Source organism: Anarhichas minor, unplaced genomic scaffold (genome assembly GCF_050575085.1).
Source record: "Anarhichas minor isolate MPS153535 unplaced genomic scaffold, ASM5057508v1 ptg000042l, whole genome shotgun sequence".
Classification (NCBI taxonomy): domain Eukaryota; kingdom Metazoa; phylum Chordata; class Actinopteri; order Perciformes; family Anarhichadidae; genus Anarhichas; species Anarhichas minor.
Window position 1 is genome coordinate 4,563,418 of NW_027466488.1, and position 22,145 is coordinate 4,585,562.

Here is a 22,145-nt window from a genome sequence, read left to right on the forward strand (position 1 = left end):
CCAGAAGAGAGAGACGTGAATGTGTGGAGAAGGAAGTGATAAGAGGCCCTGATGGTGTGTTTCTCTGCTGGGTCATCAGTGATCCACATGGAACTGAAGTGACACCTGTTCTCTGTAGCAGATGTTAACAAACTGTCTCTTACTTTGTCGTCCTCTTGGTTACAGTGTCCTGCTTGAAATTAATGTGGCAACTTTAGAAATAAAAATGTGGATAACTGTTTTACTTTTTACAAACTCTAGTGGTTTGAATTTTGTCAGGATGTAGTTTTAGGAAGAGATGGACATTCAAAATCACACAAACACACACACACACACACACACTGTAGTAGCCTTCCAGTCTCCTGCGCCTCCCTCCCCCTGCTTTCTGGCACATCACCGTCTTTCACCTCAGCAGCGGCAGCTAATAACCAAAAAGTAATGACGAGGATGAAAACACAGGACATCAGGGGCGAGAGGAAAGGCCAGCCGAATCCGGAGATGGTGCTGCTCGTAAAGAGACGCCTGGAATAATGGGAAAGGAATGTGGTGTAACGACTCCCCTGGGACTGGCCCAGCCAAAGGCCTCTGGCTCGGAAACAACAAACGGGAACGCTTGAGGAGCGCAGGGTGCACACATAAGGGCTTTAACAGCAAACCCCCCCCCCCCCCCCCTCCCCCCATCCACACACAGATCCACACAAACACACACTCACCCCCACCCCCCCCTTCCTGTGCCGACCTACTGGAGTCGGCTGTTGTTGTTGGCTGCCTGCCACCTTCGGAAGAAGCGCGCCCTCAGCCTCTCCCTCCTTCCCCTCTCTTCACTCCCTCTCTCGCTGCGAACGAGCTGCCAGGGAAATGCTGATGACATGACATCTTCAGAGAGGTCCCTGGAAAAAGTGATTACCGCCCACCCTCGTCCCTATCAAATAATCCTATTCAATGTCCACCACCCCACCTTCTAGTCTATGCAGCACTCAATCTCCACCCCATCTCCCTCTTGCTGTCTCTCCATCTCCCTCTATCACCTTTCTGTCTTTGTATGTGTGTGTGTGTGTGTGTGTGTGCATGTGTGTGGGGCTGAGCATGTGTTTATGCGTGGGTGTGTGGTCGTGTATGTCTCTTGGTATAGCAGCTAGATCATCCCGGTCAGGAGCAAATGCATTTATTCTGAACCCCTGGCAGACACACATTTACGCACATGCAGTTGCAGCTGTCGTTTTCTTCTCAGGTTCTGCCCTTTAACCCGCGTAATCCTGTGTGTGTGTGTGTGTGTGTGTGTGTGTGTGTGTGTGTGTGTGTGTGTGTGTGTGTGTGTTGTGCATCTGTGAGTGAATATTCAAGCCAGGTAGGAAAGTCTCCTGTTCATTTTGCTCTAGTAAACAAAGGTGCTTTCTCATACATTAGGTACCTGACATACACACAACTTGCAAAAGGAGTCTTAAATTCCCTGCACACACACACACACAAGAGCACACTACACACAAAATCTCCTGGATTCCTGGGGTGTGTTGGTCACGCGAGGAGCAGTGTGAGTGCTGAGTGTGAGCCAGTAGTCAGATGAAGAGAAAAAGTTCAGAAGGGAGGAAGGATGGAGGCAGACTGGGCCGCTGCGTTTGGGTCAGAGCTATCTTTACATTCAGTACTTTGACTCACTTCTTGGTCCCTGTTGCTTGAGCCATTCAACCATGAACTCTGAAATTCCAGATGACAGCGAGCAATTTTATATATTTTTGGAATATACATGTGATAAATGATGTGCTGGCTCTTCCATATATAATAGTGTTTCTCTTTAATGTGGTAAATGTTACAATACTTTATTTGTCTTTCAGTGTGCAATTCCCAGAGATTACTTCATAGTTCTGGTGTTGTACTTTGTATTTCCAGTGGCGTGACTCTAGGAATGTCAGCTGAACAGTCCACAGACTGAAATATCTCAACAAGTACTGGATGAAATGCCATGACATTTAGCAAAGACATTCATTGTGCCCTGACGATAAATCCGACGACTTTGGTGATCCCATGACTTTTCATCTAGCACCATCAGCAGGTCAAAGCTTTCACTCATTCAGTGAAATATATCAACATATACTGGAGGGATTGGTGCAAAATTGTGTACAGATATTCATGGTTCCTAGACGACAAATGCCAATTACTTTGGTGATCCCCTGACTTTTTTTTTAGTACCACGGTGAGGTTTACATTAGTGGTTTTAAGTAAAAGGTCTTTACAGCTATTGGATGAATTTCCATTAGATTGGGTTCATACTGCAAAACTAATGACATTCAGCCTCAGCTGTCCTTTGTGTTTAACAAATGCCAGCATACTAACACACTAAACTAACACGGTGAACTTGCTCAACATTATAACTGCTAAACATCAGTATGTTACAATTGCCATTGTGAGCTTGTTAGCATGCTGATTGTAAGCATTTAGCTCAAAGAGGCACTCTGCCTGATTGCAGCTCACATACTTGGCTATAGACTCTTACTGTTGTTTCTTGATTAAATAAATTTATATTGTTTTTGCTACAAGTTATCATGGTTTCTGTTGCTCATCTGAAATATCTATACGTGAAAATGCCATACAACCCTTTGTTGCTGCTGCTACAAAGTGCATCACCTGAATGTAGGGGTGCAAAACATGTTATGGATTTGTTTGAGAATGACATGTTACTGCTTTCGAATTTAGAATAAGTCACTTTTCCCCTTTCCTTCAAGTTCCTTTTTTTATGCTGAGCCTATAAAATAGAACATTCAAAGACATCAAGTGCCCAGTATTATGCCTCTCCAGAGAGCAAATCTTTTCCTCTCCTCTCCTTTTCTCCTGCTCTCCTCCATGACAACCGCTTTCACAATCCCCCTTTCCCGAGCCATCCTGGGCGAAGGGCCAGAGAGTTGTGCTTGAGAGCAAAAGAGCCCGTCTTTCTTCTTCTTTCTTTCTCTCGGACAACACAATTCCATCACATTGAAATGTCAGTCTTCAGTACTTGTAGGTCTTCTTAGACCTAACATAAAGAATAAAAGCGTGTTGATCAAAATCATTTTCAGAAAGATAAGAGCCAACCAGAGCATAATTTTACAGGGTTGATGTTGAATTTCCATGAGACGGCTCTACTAAATTCAACATATACATCCCTTATTTTTCTGTTTATACCCACTTTGTACAACAGGGCTCATATCTCTTATGATATACTTGCAAATAGAAACCGGCACAATTGTTTACTTTGGACGATAAGAGAAGTAGACAGATTTGGACACAGATCTCATTTACGCCACTAGAGGACTACCATATTGAAAAGTATTGTATTGTGTGCTGGACGGTGTATGTGTGTGTGTTGTCAAAACGGTCTATGATGGATAAAGTGTGCTGTGTTGTATTTGTTCCAGAGTCAATGTCGTAACACTGTTAGTGTAACTGAGTCATTTGGGCTTTGGCTTTGTCCGCCACATCCAGGAATTAGCTGTTGTGTTTTGCTATGTCCGTGTGTATTTATGTGATATGAATCATAAGTGTGATTGTGCGTGTGTCTGAGTCTGCATCTATTTCTGTTTGCACAAGGAAGTGTGTGTGTGTGTGTGTGTGTGTGTGTGTGCATTGCTCATCCCCAGATGTGCCGAGCAGGTGGCCATATTACTCACCTCTGAGCTGAACGGCAGGCAGGGGAGGCCACTCACAGCAGAGCATGTACTAATTCTCATGTATCACCATTTACCTGACGACAGAAAGAGCACAGAATCAAAAAGCAGCCTCTGTGCATTTAATCAAGTTTCACCCTGTTTATACATACAAGTCTACGAGTTCTCGTGCGCGCGTGATTGAGCACATGTGTGTTTATCATGATGCCTCACCTCAGCTCTCCCACAGGTTCCCAGCAGTTTCCCGAGGATGAAAGCGAGTGAAACCCCAGACTAGTGGGGCTCCACAGCCAATTAGGATTGTTTATTTAGCCAGCCACGGCCGCCTAGCAGAACAGGAGCACACAGCCAGCCACACAGCCCTGCATTGGAAACCTCTCCCTCTCTCTTTCTCTCTCCCTCTTTTTCCACTCTTTTAAACTCCTTTGGCTCCATCTCCCCTCTTGCTTCTCTCTACCCTTTGCCCTTTTTCTCCAACTTGTATGACCCTCCAGTCAGATGCAACCTTTCCAGGATATTCCAGAGGTTCTAAACTGATAATAGCTATCAATAACTCTGAGATTATTTGGTTTATTTAGTCAGCTGTTTCTTTATTTGCTTAAAGATGCAACTGTTGCTGCTAGCGTTTGCACGCATAATCAAGGCCTCACACAGTACCTACAACACACACATACATGCACACACACACACTGGATAAGTCATTTTCTCTCTCCAACTCTCTGATATTCATCCTCTGGTAACATAATAGGCTGGTTGTGGTTGGGCCTGTCATACATTGTTGCATTTCCAAGCCGTCCAGCATCTGCATTTATCCAATCTTCTATTGTTGGGCTCAGATCATGACAGTGCTGTGGTTTCTCAGTGTCTGAGTTTTACTGATTTCTGACCAGCATAAATCCTCCAGCCTTTTGTCTGATGTTGTCACGATACCACACATCCCCCATGTTCACGCACACACACACATATACACTTATCGCAACCTCACCCCTCACCCTCTACTTCTCCCTCGAGGTTTCCTATGTCCCTTCACACCCGCCATCAGCCGGCATCCTCTCCCTCATCCAACACCATAATCAAGGCTCTACATCTTCTCCCCTTCCCCTCTTCTCCCTCTTTAACCCCATGTCTGTTACTCTCTTTCTCCCAATGCTGCTCTTTTTTTCCTTTTCTTCTCATCAGCGCAAACTTCCCATGATGGATTGGCTCACTGACTGATGCCTGAGGGTTTTTTAATGTTGTGTGTGCATTGGCGTGTGCTTTTAGGGGTATTGGACAGAGGCCATGTGCTGAGGAGAGAGACGGGGTGAGCAGGCAACATGATATCCCACTAAGATACATTAAGCTTGCATTGGATACCTTCACAGGGTAAAGTAAAGTAATTAATGAATTAACTACTCCAATCAAACATCTAACGCACACATACACTCAAACAGAGGGATTGGGTTTGAGGTGTTTTTTCTTGAAAAGATCAGCTGGTTGCTCTTAGTCTTCTTCAACTTCCCCTCTACTGAAAACACCCGGAGGGTTCCAAGTGTTTATACGTATACACAAACGTGCACACAGCAACACCTACATGTATGCTTGCATGCATTTGCGCACACACAGGGCGCCTGGGGCTTGTACTTCCAGGAGAGTGGAAAATGTAAAAGGATCTTTGTGTGCCTCTGCAGATGCCTGCTGTGCCAGGGCTCCTGGATAGGTGGGGAAGTACCTGTTTACTCCGGTACATAGTCAGTAACCCAATCAGTGTGTCAGACAGGCTCTAAGGGGCCAAATGGGCTGTGCAGCCCTCACTGGGCAGCAGGCCAACTTGAGAGAGTTCACTCCAAGGTCACAGAGCAGAATAACAAAACCCTCCAGGTAAGAGGGTCAGCATGCAAGCCGGACATAAGCGCGAGGCACGTTCAGTGCGTTGAATAACTTTTCATAGAGCTGGTAACTAAATGACTGAGTAAAGAGGAGAGACACACAGTTTGGCAGTTTGAATGAGTTAGTTTACTCACAGAGTAGGTCAGTGCAGGGATAAAGGCCTGTTCACTGACTCGTTCTACATGGGTGCCTGTGGTTTGGGCCTGTCGTGACCACAGTGTATGTTTGTGTGTGTGTGCCTTCTAACCCTTCTCCCACCATCACTCAACAACGTGGGTATGCCTGTGGAGAGGCAAAGATCATGGAAACCAACATCACTCGACAAGACCTGACAGCACTTTGATGAGTAGACCTGGGCGGCTGAGAATTAGTAAAAGGGGTGCGTGTACTGTGACCACCTCAACATTTCACCAGCCATAAACCTCGGAGGAGAAAATAGACATTTTAAATGTTTATTAATGCGTCATTGTTGTTCAGTAATTATGATATTCTCTCTCCTCTGTCATTATTTGCCAACTGGCATCCAAAATCAATTTTGTATTTGAACAGCTATACTAGTAGATTTCAGTGGGAAACAGTTGTCTAGATTTAATTTGTAAACTATCCCAAAACCTTCTATAAACCTTGGAACGTTTGAGTAAAATTCTGTAAAATAATAGATTCAAAGATCTTAAAATAGCTTCCGTATTCAATTTGTAAATAAAGTACAGTCATGTTACTGTAATACTTAATTAATTCACCATCTACGAACTAAATAACACGATCCAAGACTTATTTCCCCTTGTTTGGTGTGAGTGAAATCACAGCACCAGCTCCCAAATCTTCTTTTGGAGATCCGTGTATAGTATTTTTCTTTTTGTCAGAGTGGTCAGAGGTTAGAATGAGCCCGGAAAAAATATCTGGTTCTCTATCGGCAAAACTACCCAAAAATAGACTAAAGGAAATGTAATAATTTCCAGTAAGTATGTGACCTCTGTTACCATTCTGGGCTCATGTAAAAAGATAAAAGTTGGTTTCCATCCAACGTGCAGCATGTTGACAAAGAGAGGGCCTGATCTCTCTATTCTCTGGGTTGGGTAGATAGATAATATGGTCACGCACAATCAATCTGCTCAATTCACTGCCTGTGTGAAACATCTTTAAAAAGAAAAAACACTGTCTGGACACCGTTTGGTACATCGCCCTCTTTCTCTCAAAGTCTCTGTCTCTCTGACTTACTGTCAGGTTGGCCGGGCTGTTGCTGGCCTGCAGACTGGCAGGGCTATTGTTTTCATTTCCCTTCCATTAAACACAGCCTTGGGAGAAATGAGAGGGAAAGTAGGAGAGGAGGGGTGGTTAACCATCTTGGGAGGATGTGTTGCTACTAGACAGCGTGTTTATCATAACAGCTGCTGTCCACAGGGGAAACTTGGCAGGCTACATCAAAGGCTCATTCACAGCCCACCTCTGCCATCTGACACACATACACAACCATGCATACAGGCATACACAAAGTCAGAGGGACGCGCTATCTTCCCTTTCAATGTGTAAAACATATTGAAAAAAGGACCCCATAAAAGGCTCATTCTCAGGTTAAAGGAAGTTGTGTTCCAGCCTTTATTACTACCTAAGCTGTTAGCTCCCAGCAGTGAGGGCTTTTTACGATTGTTCTGGTTTTTGTGTAAATGAATTAAAGTTCCATTTGAGTGGCGCCCCTTGTATATGCCAACACATTCTTCGGATTGAGAGCTGAGCTGGCCTCGCTTCAACACATCTCTCTCACAGACTCTTGTTAATAGGCAGCAGTCCTTACAATCCCTCCCCACAAGACAAAGAGAGAGAGAGAGAGAGAGAGAGAGAGAGAGAGAGAGAGAGAGAGAGGGAAAGATGGGGGGGGGGGGGGGGGGGGGGGGAGAGAGAGGAAGCCAATGAGTGTTTTTATGCAGAATTTGTTACCAGAACCCTCAAAGGCTTAGAGGATGAGGTTACAATTTATTTCCTTGTTAAGTCTCCCCCTGCTCTGTGAGAAGAAAGCAAGCATGTCACTCTGCTGCCATCATGAGGCAGAACAAATCAACTGCAGACTATTCTTAGATATCACAGTTACATCTTGAAGGAAAGTTTTGATTTTGGGAAAGTCAGACTACTACTATGACCCCACTACGCATCATAATTCACATATTATTGTGGCTATTATCAGTATTTAAAAGGAAAGGGGAGTTTGAATTGAGCCATAGTGCACATGCGCACAGCACTTTTCAATATACAGATTTGAATTTGTCTTATCAATTTTGTACTTGTTACAAGTTTGTACTTGTGTTGCATGCTGTCCTAAAGTCAACCATGAATCACAAAGAAAACACAAAGGCATATGAAAAGGCATCTATCAGTATGTGCGCCTAAGCAAATAATATGTTTATAAGATATTTCTGCATTTGCAGTTTATAATTTCTCTGTCTTTTCCGTATTATGTTCACTGCAATTCAGATCTGTGTTATTGTTTTTGATCAAGTTAGTTTTGCATGTTGCTTATTTAGCTTGTTTATACCTGGTAGACCCTTATACCCTCAGTCCTCTGAGCCACTACAAAGTCAAACAAGCAACATAACTTACTTAGAACAGCAACATACATTTTTCTATTTCTAGTGAAGGGCATGTCAAAACAAACAGTTGCATGCTGTATTTTGCCTCCATAAATGTTCAGAAGAAGAATCGTGATGTCTGACACACACACACACACACACACACACACACGCGCACACACTTTACAGCTGTTCTAATCTAAAGAGTAATGTTATGCAGGCACCCACCGTGGATAAATATGTATTACATAGTTTCCACTGTGTTATAATCAATATTTCATGACTGTGGAGCGCTTTTTGCCCACAGCAAGCACAAATTACCCAACATCAGTTTATTCAATTGATGTGTCACGACAGGAAAGCGCAACCTTTCAAAAGCTGGTATACATTACAATGAAACAATGACCGTAATTTGTTTCTGTTTAAATGACTCCATAAGCTCTACTGTGAGGGAAACTGGAAACATATCATTTCAGCTAGACACCCTATGTAACATTATATGAAATGAATGCTACAAGCTCTCATCTTCATTTTGTTTCCACTGAATGAATACATCAATAATAAGCAGCTCGGTCGTGGCCACTGAATACGAACAACCACATATTGTCAAGCTGCTACTGTATGACCTGAGACTTCACTCATACCAAGTCACAACCTCTGTTTCTTTCTCATTTGTATGGGTTACAATTAAACACGAATGCAAATGCTCCTCACATGTCCAAGCCCCAAATACTGTATAGCTCACACGCAACCCTTTGGGGCTTGTTATCCACACCGGCACACACAAACACACACACATATCGAGCCAAGTCGTGAGTACATCAAGACACAGACTGACGTCAGAGCAGCAGCGCTTTTCAACTTGCGGCCATACTTCATCCTTTTATCAGTCTGTCAAGTTTGAATGAGGTCATTATGGCTTCAACACATCTGATGATGATTGTGATGAATGGAGGATGTATCATTTAAAACTTACAGTAATTATTGATTTAACATCTACACTCTTGGATTTTCTTACAAGAGTTCTGTGTCAGTCGGGATGGAGTGCTGTTTGTCATTTTGTCCGTCTGTCTGTCTGTTGTGTGTGTTGTTGAAATCCTTCCCTCTGGATCTTTCTCTATTGTCCCCGAGGCTCCCCAGCTGAAACAACACCGAGTAGAGGAGACTTAGGAGCCCAGCTCCATCCTCTCTCACACATTCACACACCGCCGCCAAATTCATAAGCCCTTCCACTCATCTCCTGCCAAAACCTCTTCCTCATGGCACAGAAGTGTCAGCTATGTTTGACAGCTGCTGTGAAGAATCAGCAGAGATTCTTCAACTTCGTTGTTTGTGTTAACCTCTCTCCTGCTTTCTGAAAGTAGAAAAAGAGAGGTCCGTCAGTGTGACGAATCTGCCAGTATGACCACATAGTATATATCCACCTGACACATGATCGGGAAGTCTGGGCTCTCTCCTTCAATGTTGTAGTAGGTCACCATGGCAACAGTCAAGTCTTTGGCGAGATGAAAGCAAATGAGTGAGATGGAGAGGGGCAAAGATTCAGCACACCTGGTGAATAACAAGAGCAGCGAACTTGCTGTTGCTGATGGGCACATAAACATGTTCGTACATCACAGTGTGGGAGATTCATTTTCTGTGCGTGTAGTTTGATATACAGCAACCTGCAAATGACTTAATCGTTTAAAAACATACAGTAGAACAAAGTTCTGAAAGTATGAGTGTGATTGGCCTGCACTTAGTGGTGATAATGATCATGGTGACACACTTAACAGTAGAAAAGAGTTCAGATGAGAGGGGCGAGAGACTGCTGTCCTTCGGACAGATGGAGGCAGTGATGCTGTTTCTGATGACTGGGCCCCAGAGACAGGGGCAATCGCCTGTGCCGCTCTGCTGCCAGGCAGGCTCAAATTCTGGGCTTTGTTCTCTGTAATCTGCTAACCTGTGGAGCATCACGACAGACGAGACACATTAAGAGGGCTGTGAGCAAGAACACAAGCCTTCAGATGGGGCACCAACAAAGCCTCTTTCATTAACCTGACTTTCCTGAGGACTTACACCCTTTTAAAAGGATTTAGCTGTGTGGGTGTGTGTGTGTGTGTGACGGGTAAATTGTGTTGAGCAGCAAATGTGTCCTTTTTCAATATCAACAGCAATGTAGGATTAAAGACAGTTATTGATGATAAGGCTGTCAGTTGTCAATACGTAAGGATTTACATGAGAACAGATTATGAATTGTCTCCGCGTAGACAGTCTCACTGATATGCTGATGAAGTCTGAACCTTGATGTTTCTCTGCAGCACTTGAAGTAACACAGGTTACAGACGGACAATATTGTTTTAACATGATTGCACAATAGAGGGCAGCAGAGACTGAGCTCCGAACCTCAGGAGTAAAAGTCAGCATATGCAGAGTCTCGGTGCACACATGCATGAAGCACGTTGGGTTGGTTCACCACACAGAAACACTTTCTCTTGCACGTGTGCATGTGCTTAAATAACCCCATCTTTAGCACACGTCAGGACTGGGGAGTCTATATAACCCTAACCCTGGTACTGGTACACTTGCATTCGGAAAATACTTTTTAGAATACAAGTGTATAATGAGGCTGTACCAGGACACACTGCAAAAACAGAATGCACAGAGAGAATGACAATTTAAAAAAGTTATGATAAAATTAAATAAAAAACTAAACAGTTAAATCAAAATGTTGAGCTCGATAGTTCCTTCTTTTTCAAACAATCGCATTTGCTGTAATATATGTAAAGTTAATAAAAATGATTTATATAGAAATGGGTCCTGGGAAGTGAGTTCATTGGAAGTCATTGACTCAGTCAGTCTAAGCTCCAGATCCGGCTGGTCTCATCCAGTATTTCTAGCTATACAAGTAAGGCGGCGTAATTCGTAGATGGTAGACACATGCACCTATGCCCAGGCACACTCCTGCACTCATGGGCGGATGTTCAAGAGTGTGAAGTGCGTATCAGCGGCTGAGCTAAAGGTCACTGGCAAAAGGAAGACTACAACACGTCCAGTCACACATTCGCTCCATGTGATCTGTCGGAAAGAGTCACAGACACAAGAGAGTGCTTGGGGATTGGAGACAGCCACACAGAGAGGTGTGTGAGAGTGCAGCAGCATCATTATTTCATGAGACCTGTTGTGAGTGCTCTGCACCCAAAGGAAACAGGGCTTATAGAGATGTAGCCACCAGGGGGGGAATTATAAGATTCAGGTTACCAGAAGGCAGACACGCGAGAGAGGGCAACCTAAATATACACACAACCCCCCCCCCCCCCCCCCCCCCACACACACACACACACAGATGTGTATGCATAAATAAACTGACAGTAATTTAATGTTCATCATGCGTGATACCTCTCCAGCACCCATCTGCAGGAAGAGACGTCCCCTAACAAGCAAACAGATATTTGAACTGAAAGCAGTCACGTTTTGCTGAATCACTCACGCGCCCTCTCCTGCTCCTCAACAAGCCGACAGGGTTTTTATTTGGGAATGAGGGCGGGGACGAGAGTCAGTGATGTCATTCCTGGTGACAAATGGCCCATGACACCTCTGCAGAGGAGACAATGGTGAGGAGGGAGGATCGGGGTGCTAAAGTCAACCCATTGACCATATACAGGGACACACAATGAGAGACTCCTGTTACAGACACACTGGAGAGACACACCAGGCTGATATATCCTGTCTTTGTACTGACGAGTAACGTTAGGGTGACCTCCATTTGCTGCTGAGTGTATTCTCTCTTTCTCTTTCTCTGGTGGACACCTATGACTCACAGGCAGCAATGTTGCTTGTTTATACCTGGTAGACAAATATACCCTCAGTCCTCTGAGCTGCTAAAAAGGGAAACAAGCAACATAACTTACTTAGAATTGTAACAGAAGTTTTTCTTTTTCTGATGAAGGGCATGCCTAAACAAACAGAACAAACAGTTTCATGCTGTATTTTGCCTCAATAAATGTTCAGGAGGAGAATCATCACGTGTGCACGCACGCACACACAGTGTGTCAACCAGTTAGCTAATCGAATTAAATGTTTTTATCCATAAAGCATGTATTGAGTGCAACTACCACTACCTGAAAAATGACATGCCCGACAAACCAGTACAATAGACAGCTCAACCGACATTTTAATATTCTATAAAGCTTGGTAAGAATTCAAGAGTCAAAAGTCAAGAATTTTTCATTCACTCTGTCCTATCTCTGCATTCATGACACCATCTCAGCTCCACCTCTTGGCTCCTGTCCATTCATACACTTTTCTGCATCTCCTTTCATCCATCCATCATCTGTAACTGCTTATCCTTTTGGGGATCGAAGAGGGGCTGGGGCGAGGGCGGGGTACAACCTGGACAGGTCGGCATGACAATTACAGGGCTGTCACAGAGAGACAGGCAACCATCCACGCTTAAATTCACACCTACGGCTAATTTAGAGTCAACCATTACCCGCATGTCTTTGGACTGCCACCCACCATCTCCTTCCTGGTTCACATTATCTTATCCAATAAACCCAATGCTGCCGCTTATATGCAACATAAAACACCACCTTCTAACCCTGTTTACATACTTTGTTTTTATTGGTAAGTGGCTGTTTCTCGTGGTTTTGGCCCTTTAGATTCTGCTGAAGGAAACCTTAATGCTACAGCATGTAATATTATTTGGACAACTGTGTGGATCCAACTTTGTGGCAACAGTTAAAGGAAGGCCCTGTCCTGTTTTAACATGACAATATCGCTGTGCACCAGGTCCATGAAGAGATGTTCAACAACCACATATTGGTTATGTGCTCACCTACTTCATTACAATATCTTTGTAGCATTTGCCACCACTATTGACTGAAGTGAAAATCCTTCCAATGTCCTTAACTCACCTATCTTGGCGTTTTTAGAGTGGCAGCGGCAGACCTGTCAGCTGGGAACTGATGCTAAATGTTCCGCTGATTATCTCCTCCCACCACATGGTCCTTCAGTATGCATTCACTTGAATGTATGCTTTAAATAAGTGCCTACCAAGTTGGTCTTTCCACCTGTTTGTGCAGACTGGCATGATGCAGAGCTGACGAGAGTGTGGAAACAGTCTGGTTCAATGGATTATTTATGAGCCGAGAGTTGAGCTCTGGCCGAGAGTTCTTCTGCCAGAGCAAGAAATTTATTGTGTCTGCTGTGGTCTGAAGGTCTCATTGCGTTATTGGAAAACCAGATACAGTCCAGAAGGACAGTGAGATCATAGAGAGAGGAAGGACAGTAGGAGAGAAGAGAAGCAATGAATAGAATGGGCAAATAAACATTTAATTTATTGGAGAGCATCAGCAAATGGATGGATAGGATGAAAAGCAGATAAATGTAAAATCCCTTGAGTGTCGCGTTAATAGAAAATGAAAACAGAGGAGAATGGAAGGAAAAGAAAGGGTTGAAAACGTAAAAAGTAGGAGTAATGCTGATGTAATCCTATAGTTTTATTCAGAGCAACAATACCTAATGCTGAGGCCTGACGTGATAGGTCTAGAAGGAGACCAGCAGCACACTAAACAGTCACTGATGGTGGAGATGACCACCTATATGGCTCTTTGAATTCACATGTCTCATACAATTGACAGGAATACTTTTCAGGATACGTATGAATTCATTACAGTTTTTCAACGTCAGACGTGTTCCCTTTGCTGCATGTAAAGTGTTTATTTTGTAAAACCTGCAATAACTGTTTTGTTTTGCCACTTTGGAGCAGCGGAAACAAATTGTGAAGACGAGATTGACACATCATCACTTTTTAAGTTATATGGCAAACTCGTTAGCAAACAGTTACTTGTTTACACATCGAGCCGTTACAGAGCAACATTATCATTCATATGGAGTTGTGTTTCTGGCGACCTGATAAATGTAAGTCCACTACTCAAATATGCTTCAGTTTTGGTCTCTCTCTACCAACTCTTGAGGGAAATATCGGGCTCTTGAGCTGCTAAATGCTCTAATGCTCTGCTAAATGCTCACCCTGTACACCAGCTAGTCGTTAACTGCGCCTCTCTGCAGGTTGTGTACAGTGGGGCTGAAAACAGCTGCCTGCTGCAGCCGAAAAACCAAAACAGTTTTGGATAGTTTTGGACAGCAAAACAATGAGCCGTAGCTGGCTATGAGGCGCATTCCCTTTGATTTAGATTTTGATTTAGCGATCATAGCCGCTAAAAACAGAAGTAGAACCCACATATTCTGTGCAATTTTCAAACATCGCCGCAACATTAAGAAAATGTCCACAGCGTTAGCGAAGGACAGCAGTAACTACACACGGGTCAAGTCAGGCAGTGCTGTTATAAATGACAACGCTTATTGGACTTAAGTATGGTATGCAGCTTTGGCACAATGCCATTGTTTTGTTGCTAAAGCATTTCCCGTGACTTCCTTTACCAGGTCTAAATATAGTGTGTGGGGAAACAAATCATCTGTATGTCTCATGAACAGGCCTTTTCAAGATAGTGGAAACTTCCACAGAGAGCTGTAAGTCAGGAAGGCTTTCCACGCATACAGACGAACCCACTGTAGTATGATTTTTCTTTTCTTGGTTATTTGTGTGTGTGCTCATGTTAGTTTATTTGTCGACCTTCACCTAAAAAAGCAGTGTTGTAGTGAAAGTGACTGTTTATGGTTGACCTACAAATAGGGTGTCACATGAATGGGACAAAAGCTAAACCTGCATCTTCTTCAGTCTACTGCAATTCCTGCCGCATCGTTGGCTGCCACCTCCATCAATATTTCACAATATACACTGAATGTCTTTGTGAACGGTTAGACAACTCTAAAAACAGCACATTGGATCACAGCACACACAAGTGTATTTTGGACCTTTCACGTGTGAAATGTTTGGGCTTTCATGAAAAATGCACACAATTCCAGCAAAAGACATGAAAGAATATTACTGTTAGGTCGCAGCAACAAAAGTATGAATATGTCCATAAAACAATTCCAACTTCAATATGGCAATACACACTCACAGGATCAAATTAATTAAGACAATAAAGAAAATGTATACTGATAACAAAAAAACCTTTTGAGCAAGGAAGAGTCAGTGGGGATAGGTAAGATAAGAAATGTGGCGTAAAGGCGGAAGAGGATGAGAAAGGTATGGAGGCTGTTTGACAAGGATTCACTCTGACTCCTGCCACATCTGATTTTTAACTCTTTGTGAGTAAGAGAATGTACGTGTATTTAGGAAAGAATGTTTTGTGAGACAAGGGAGAAAGCTCAGTTTTAACAGGTTTAAGGTTTTGGGAAAAGCACACAATTTACACTTAGGAGGAGAATAAAGAGGAAGAATGCACAAGAAACTGTTGCAATCAACGAAACAAGGAAGTCATCTTGGTGGGAGTAGACGCTTCAAAACAACAAGAATTTTCCCAAGTAGTAAAAGACCATTTAGCTGATTAAATATTTAGGTCCAGTGCTCACTGAGACGAGGTTATGCCAGTACACTACGCTGCAGCCCTGGACGGTGCCTGAGTCAGGATCAATGTCATGGCACAGCGTTTCTCTGAATGACTCACATGAATTTTTTAAACTAGAAACAATTTGTTTGCGTCGACTCGACCACATTATTAGAGCCGCAGGCCGCAATTCGAATGTGGCGGGAGAAGCTATACGCAGTTGGGATGAAAATGTCTCTGTGGTTGCAGTCTAATAAAGCCCGACGCCTGAGGGACAGAACAATCCGAGCGTGATCATCACATGCGCACGGCTGTTATATAAGCAGCTGTTGGTACACAGACAGTGATAACACAATGTTTCCTGATTACCACAGTGTGGTAATTACACGGACAAGCCTACCACAGGTGCACTTTGCTCATGTATATCCAGTGATTGGAAACATACACACGCCAAACGTTTCCTGTAAAATGATTAGTTGATGTCTATACAGAATATCTCATGTATTTTACAGTCAAATAAAATCCAGATAAGACAAATGTGCCACACGGCAGTCTAATCAAACTGCGCATGTCTTAATTTCCTGCTTCACCACTCACTGACATTGGATATTTTAATCTCTTTTTATCTGTATTCTGGGTGATTATGGGATTTTCCACATTGAAAAAGATGCCGCGTAGCTCTGATTATGGAATTAAATTGAGATCTCACAGCAGGTTTTTATTGGCCGTATGGATTTCACACTGACTGGTTGCTGGAAGCATTGAGGTGGCATGCGGAGCAGCTACAAACTGTCAGGGTGCCTTCAACACGACTATAAGTAAGCAAAGTTGAACCTTAACTTTCCTCTGAATGTGGGTCAACACAGCTCAGTCATCACTGACATGAAGATTATGCAGGCTCATGTTGCTAATCTGACACAAAGGCTCCCAAATACACCTACACAACATACAGCATGCTATACATGCACAGATACAGCTTTATACGTATGCAGCACACATTCATTGTTAGTTTTCCAAATAAAACAACTCGAGTATCAGACTTTACTTATCAGTCAAGACCGCATAATATGACAGTGCCATTATCAGCCATTTAATTCCTTTAATGAAAGTGTTGGAGGCTTTGTCGGTGGACTCTAGAGACTGTGGCTTTATGCCAGTTGGCTTATTCTTTATAATATGATAATATGCTATTTAGAGAGAAAGCTGGTATGCTTGTTAGAAGTAGAGATTGTAGATTGAATGTATTTTGATATGCGTTAACCTGAATACTTTAAGCTGATTAGAGGGTGTGACTAAAAGTGAAAAAGATAAAACATACTATGTTAAGATTAGCTTTTTCTAAGATATTTTACATTCTGCCTCTCCTGCATTTCTTCCTGCTTCAGGCTCCAACCTCCTCCATAAACAGAAGTGGGTGTCGATTCAAGGACATCTCCTCAACCATGTCTACAATGGCGATGTCTACAGCCCACTGCAGTGTGCTGCTTTATGAATGGGGACCAGCAGCAGCCCTTTGAAAATTGTAAGTACTGGTGGAGCATTTAGTTTCCATCACAAATGCCTTTATTAACAAAATAGAGGTCACATTAAAAACTCAACGTAAAAATAAATGTATGTTAGACATGCAAACATGGTTCACAGCAAAAGAGAAAATAAAAGACAGCACACAATATAGATGAACACAAACACATGACTGCAGATGTTACAACAGAGGGTCGCATAGGATTTACGAAACCAAAAAACGAACTGTATGGCACACAGTTCAGTGCCATATACGATGGTTATTAATAAGACAGAAGTGATTTAGGCTTTCCACAGTGACAGAAAAGAGCAGTAAAACAGGACACAGAATGGAAAACATCTTGTTATGTAGCTATTAACAGAATATTATTTCATATATATGGTGACTTTCAACCCTGCCCCTTTCCTTGTTCTCACTCAAAGTGCATTAGACCTGCTTTGACTGAGTCTGCTCAGTATCAGCTACAATCATACGTCGCTCATAAGTGCATCTGGCCTTACCTATCTTGCCCAGATATGTTCCCCCTGTCATTGTCCAGAGTCCATGTTTTCATCCATCATCAATCACAACTTTGTAACAAACAAGCACTTGCATTCTTCAATCTTTCCAGCTTCATGTCTCTAAGTAACGTTTATTTTCGTAAGGCAATGTACACAGCTGTTTCCAATGTATTCATTTCATTCAGATACACTGCGGTACATATTTCAGGAGAGATTCTGCGGTAAACATAATTTTGAGACAAATTATTGCAGTTTGTTACAAGCAGATAGTATGATATTGAAGACATATGTATATATATATATATATATTTATAATTAAATATAATAGCAAGTGTGCTTTAGGATTTCATTAAGTTTGGGCTCATACGTTATTTTCCAACTTCCCAGGGTCATCTGAAGACAACTTTTCCAATTAATTTCTCAATTTTGCTTTGAAAATACTTCAAAATACACACAACGTAGAACAGTAACAGGAAGACATTCAATATGAAACATTAAGACATTTATATACATATCTATACATCAGTGAGTTGTGATGCAAAATGTCATGTATTCATTGAGGTGAAAATCTAATCAGACCAGAAGCCCTTCAATTGGTTTATGGTGGGGATGCACCAATAACAACAGCAGTGTGGGGGATACCAGGCTAAAAGTTAGCACTGGTATCTTACAGTTTCCACATCATATCATGCCAATGCAATTTATGTCAAGCAAACTAAGCAATCTCAAACTGTACACTGTTGTAGTAACTCTACATAGTCTGTGTTGGAAGTGATGAATTGGTATTGATGCATCTCGGGACCCCATCAGAAGTCTCATCCGGGATAATTAATGTTTTCTGGTATTGCACAGCATGAATGTTTGAACAAAGTTTACACAGACCATATGCAAATACCCACTGATTTAACAACATAACACACAGTAAGCTCTGCCGTGGCCAGACCTTTTATATCCACAGTGTACTTAAACTAACAGGTGAGAAAATGCAGGTCTGTGTGTGATAAATGTAGAGAAAGCAAATATCAACTCAGTGCTGGCAATCTATCACTTCAGCAAAACTATTCGAACAACATCAGCATTGACAACATTGCCAGATTTAGAGACAAACATTACTGATGGATTCACAGTGGAACTGCTCCAAAAACTAAGTGGTTACAGGAATAGTCTTTATCCACATCCCGATCTGATGGCCTCGTTAAACGGAGAGCCTGCTCTGAGGCCATGCTGATGTAAACAAAGGACAAAGTGATGTTCAGATTACAGTCAGAGCACTGGATTTAAAAACATCCTGCCTGTTGTTCCTCTACTTGCTGAACTGGAGTCTCAACTTTCTACATGGCCAAAAACATTTAGAACATCATACACTTACAAAAAGCATGAAGAATATTTGCATTTTTAATTAAACTCGTTTTCCTACGACATGCAAGCCTGTTTACCACAAAGTACACGATCACATATGGTCTGGAGCAGGTTTGGAAGAGTGACCGCCAGTGGATTACAGCCGTATGGATTAGCTGTTGTCTGGAAATGGTAGACTGGTTGATCAGCATCACTCATGGTTTATGGTATGAAAATGAAGTATCAAACAGTCAGGTGGCTTAAATCATTTCGGTCAGGTGTAAGAAGCAGCACTATTCATGCACAGTGGCGACTGAGGATATCATCATTTACTTTTACAGCCAGTTCAACACATACGTCCGTGTGATAGCTACTTTGTTAAAAACACTGCCCTAGGAAAATCAGTTACACGGTGCAATCACCAATAGAAATGAATACACACTGTGTTCTGTATCTGTTAGAAAATAATTACTGTGAAAATAACATCTGCTTTGTAACGATCAACCTGAAGAAGAAGAGAAAAGGTCTGCATGTAATCTGAGGTAAATTGAACATGGCAAACATTGCTACTAAATGTATTTTCCTTGGTGGGACAACAACCACGCTCAAGTGGTTCCTTCCTATCACAGTATCACAGCCCATGCTTTATAAACCTAAACTTTATGATTTGATGGATGATGCTGTTATAATTAAGCTATTGTTTTTCGAGAGAAAACGTTTTCATTGCCTTTGAACTTTGGTTAGGGAAAATATTTTTTGCAATAATTCAGCAGATAAATATACAATGTGTGTTGAATAGGTGCAAATATATATGACTAAGTATGGTGTCTCTAGATTAAAAGCCTCCGTGTAAGGACACTAACTAATTCCCAATGCCTCTATACTTTATTTTTAAAGTTTAAGGATGATAGCCATCAAAAGCATTTAGTTTAGTTAAGCCAAAAGAAGACAATACTGTATTCAAAATATTCACTGCACAACGTCCCACATCAAGGCTTTTAAATAAGGCATTTTCAATGGCATGACAGTGGGGAAATAGTTTTTTGTTTTGTTTATATAAAATAACCTGCCAATGCTTCTGTTCATCAACTCAATAAGACAATGTGTGTATGTTTCTCCCAGCCTGCAGGAGACTATATGCTACTATAGTTCGCTTGATATCCATGTCAGCCAAGATGCTTTCTGCTTCCCATCAAGACAATATATTTGCACACAAGCAAAACAAACTGATAATTTAAACATCACCGTGCCACCAAATCATTTTACAGAATCTCCTGAAAGGAACAGTGATGCCCGAAGTTGGCATTGCCCAGCACGTTTCCCGTGGCACGTGTTTCTACATTACATAACGTGACCATGCCCTCCCAAAGGGCACCAAGCTGTACACAGAACCCTGACATCAAGGCAAAATATCTAACAGGATCCCTCTCCGGGCACCCATCAAAGGCGTTTACTGTAGTCTTCGACCCTAAATCTGTTACCACAGTGGGGCAAATATTTGAATTATTATGGGAAATAATTTTCAGTGTCACAGCTTTGTGTGTAGCTGGCAATGGCAGAAAAGAACATCTTTAACAAGTTACAGTCATACTTTAGATATCCGGGGATCAGTAACGCGCAAATTACGCACGCAGGCGGCAAGTGCGACACAGCTCAGATAAAGTGAATCCATCCATTCTCCCATTCCCGCGGTGGGGACATCTTGAACCGGTGACGCCGCACTTTGTAGTTGTTCCCATGATTATTGTCCCAGAACTCTTTCCCGCCGACACAGTATTTAATTGCAAACTGAAATGTGCCTCCGCTGTCCAGATAGGTGGGCATCACTATCTTGAAAGAGAACTTGTCAGTGTCACCGTCGCTTGAGTCGGGAACATAGGACGCCAGACTGTCCATAAATGTTATCCAGTTGTTCAGAGAATACCGCAAAGAGACGCTCTTTTCGAAAGCCGTATTTAACACGCGCACAAACCCGGAGAGGCTGAATTCGTCCGCCTGAACGGTCTCTAACATGACCTTCACCTCCCTCACTTTCTGCTCAAAGCCGGGTACTGTGCCTGGGTTGGTGAACTGCAACTCCATGCACACAGTCTGCGCAGGGGCACGCGGGAATTTTGTGTCCAAATGATTAAGGTGGAGGTGTCCTTTGGTTAGTTTGGCCAATATGCGCTCCGGCACCTCTGGCTCATCTGCATCATCGAAGTGCTTCACTGAAATGAGCTCCAGGCCAAGGGAGTCGGCGAACCGGACCTTTTTCTGACTGGTTGGACTTCTGGTGCGGGCTATCTCTAACTTTGCTCTCTCTGTGGATGTAGGCAGCGACTTGCACCTCCGACGCAGATTTGGACTCTGTGGCGGCTTCAGGAAGATCTCTCTGCCCCGTGGTCTCTCTTCCACCACGGGGCTCTCGGTGGTTTCGCAAGTATCGTTAATCATATCAAAATCGTCCCCATCATCAAGCCGCGGGTTTGCCGCTGCCAGGCTCCCAAACAGTCCGGCAATGCAGCTGTAGTTCCTCGGCAGGCAATTCTTTGGGGGCAGCATGACCACGACTGGATGCACCGACTCCGTTTCCATAAAATGCAGCAGTTCCTGCACTGCAGAGCCGAAGTGGTCGTGATGGGGAAGACGGCGCGTCGAGAGATGCAGCCGTCAGGTGTCAGCGTCTCCCTCGCGGATAGGCGCTCCGGCTGCGTCAGAGGCTGACACTGTGCCGCTCTGGACCAATAAACCAAGCGGGTGTTTGCTCCTGTAGATCCGTCACTTTAAATTTCGGTGTGTGAAAAAATATATATATCACACTGTCTGCTTATCGCAAAAAATAATTAAAAGAGAGACACGTCGTTCTCGGCAGCGACCATCGCTCGTTTTCGTCTCACAGCTGACGAGTTTGACGTCTGCAGTCAGAAGCTCTACGTGCAGAACTGAACGTTGCAACAAACCAAAATGGTTTCCTCCTTCACAGGAGACAAACCGGTTATAACTTCCTATGTTTCACAATGGGGCGTCTAAATGACCATATACAGTCAACAGTAAATGAGGAAACAAAGGACTGATTTTAAACACACTGTTTGTGTTTTGGGCATTATCTGTAATGTGGTAATACAATACGACTTGTTTCCAATCATGAAGTCTCTATTCTATTCTGTTGTACTCTATTCTATTCTACTGCTACATGCATCACATGATTACCGTGTAAATTAAGACGTATTGCATAACATAGATGTAATAATTCATCTGGAGCGCATTCAGTCCCCCCCCCTCTCTCTTTTTTATCTACGTCACTTCTTCCCGGTGCCTCT

The 22,145-nt window shown here is 42.9% G+C and overlaps 1 protein-coding gene and 1 long non-coding RNA gene across 2 annotated transcripts; both read right to left on the reverse strand.

Moving 5' to 3' along the window:
• Nucleotides 1-1,792: 1,792 nt before the first annotated feature.
• LOC142970100 (uncharacterized) lies at nucleotides 1,793-4,909 on the reverse strand. Its single transcript, XR_012959168.1, has 3 exons — nucleotides 3,831-4,909; nucleotides 3,621-3,694; nucleotides 1,793-2,986 (listed from the first exon to the last, which is right to left on the reverse strand). It is a non-coding gene; the product is annotated as an uncharacterized LOC142970100 (long non-coding RNA).
• A 13,085-nt stretch (nucleotides 4,910-17,994) lies between these two features.
• LOC142969846 (protein phosphatase 1 regulatory subunit 3E) lies at nucleotides 17,995-22,079 on the reverse strand. Its single transcript, XM_076109903.1, has one exon. The coding sequence runs from the start codon at nucleotides 21,418-21,420 to the stop codon at nucleotides 20,497-20,499; it is 924 nt and encodes a 307-aa protein (XP_075966018.1). The 5' UTR covers nucleotides 21,421-22,079; the 3' UTR covers nucleotides 17,995-20,496.
• Between the last annotated feature and the right edge of the window lie 66 nt (nucleotides 22,080-22,145).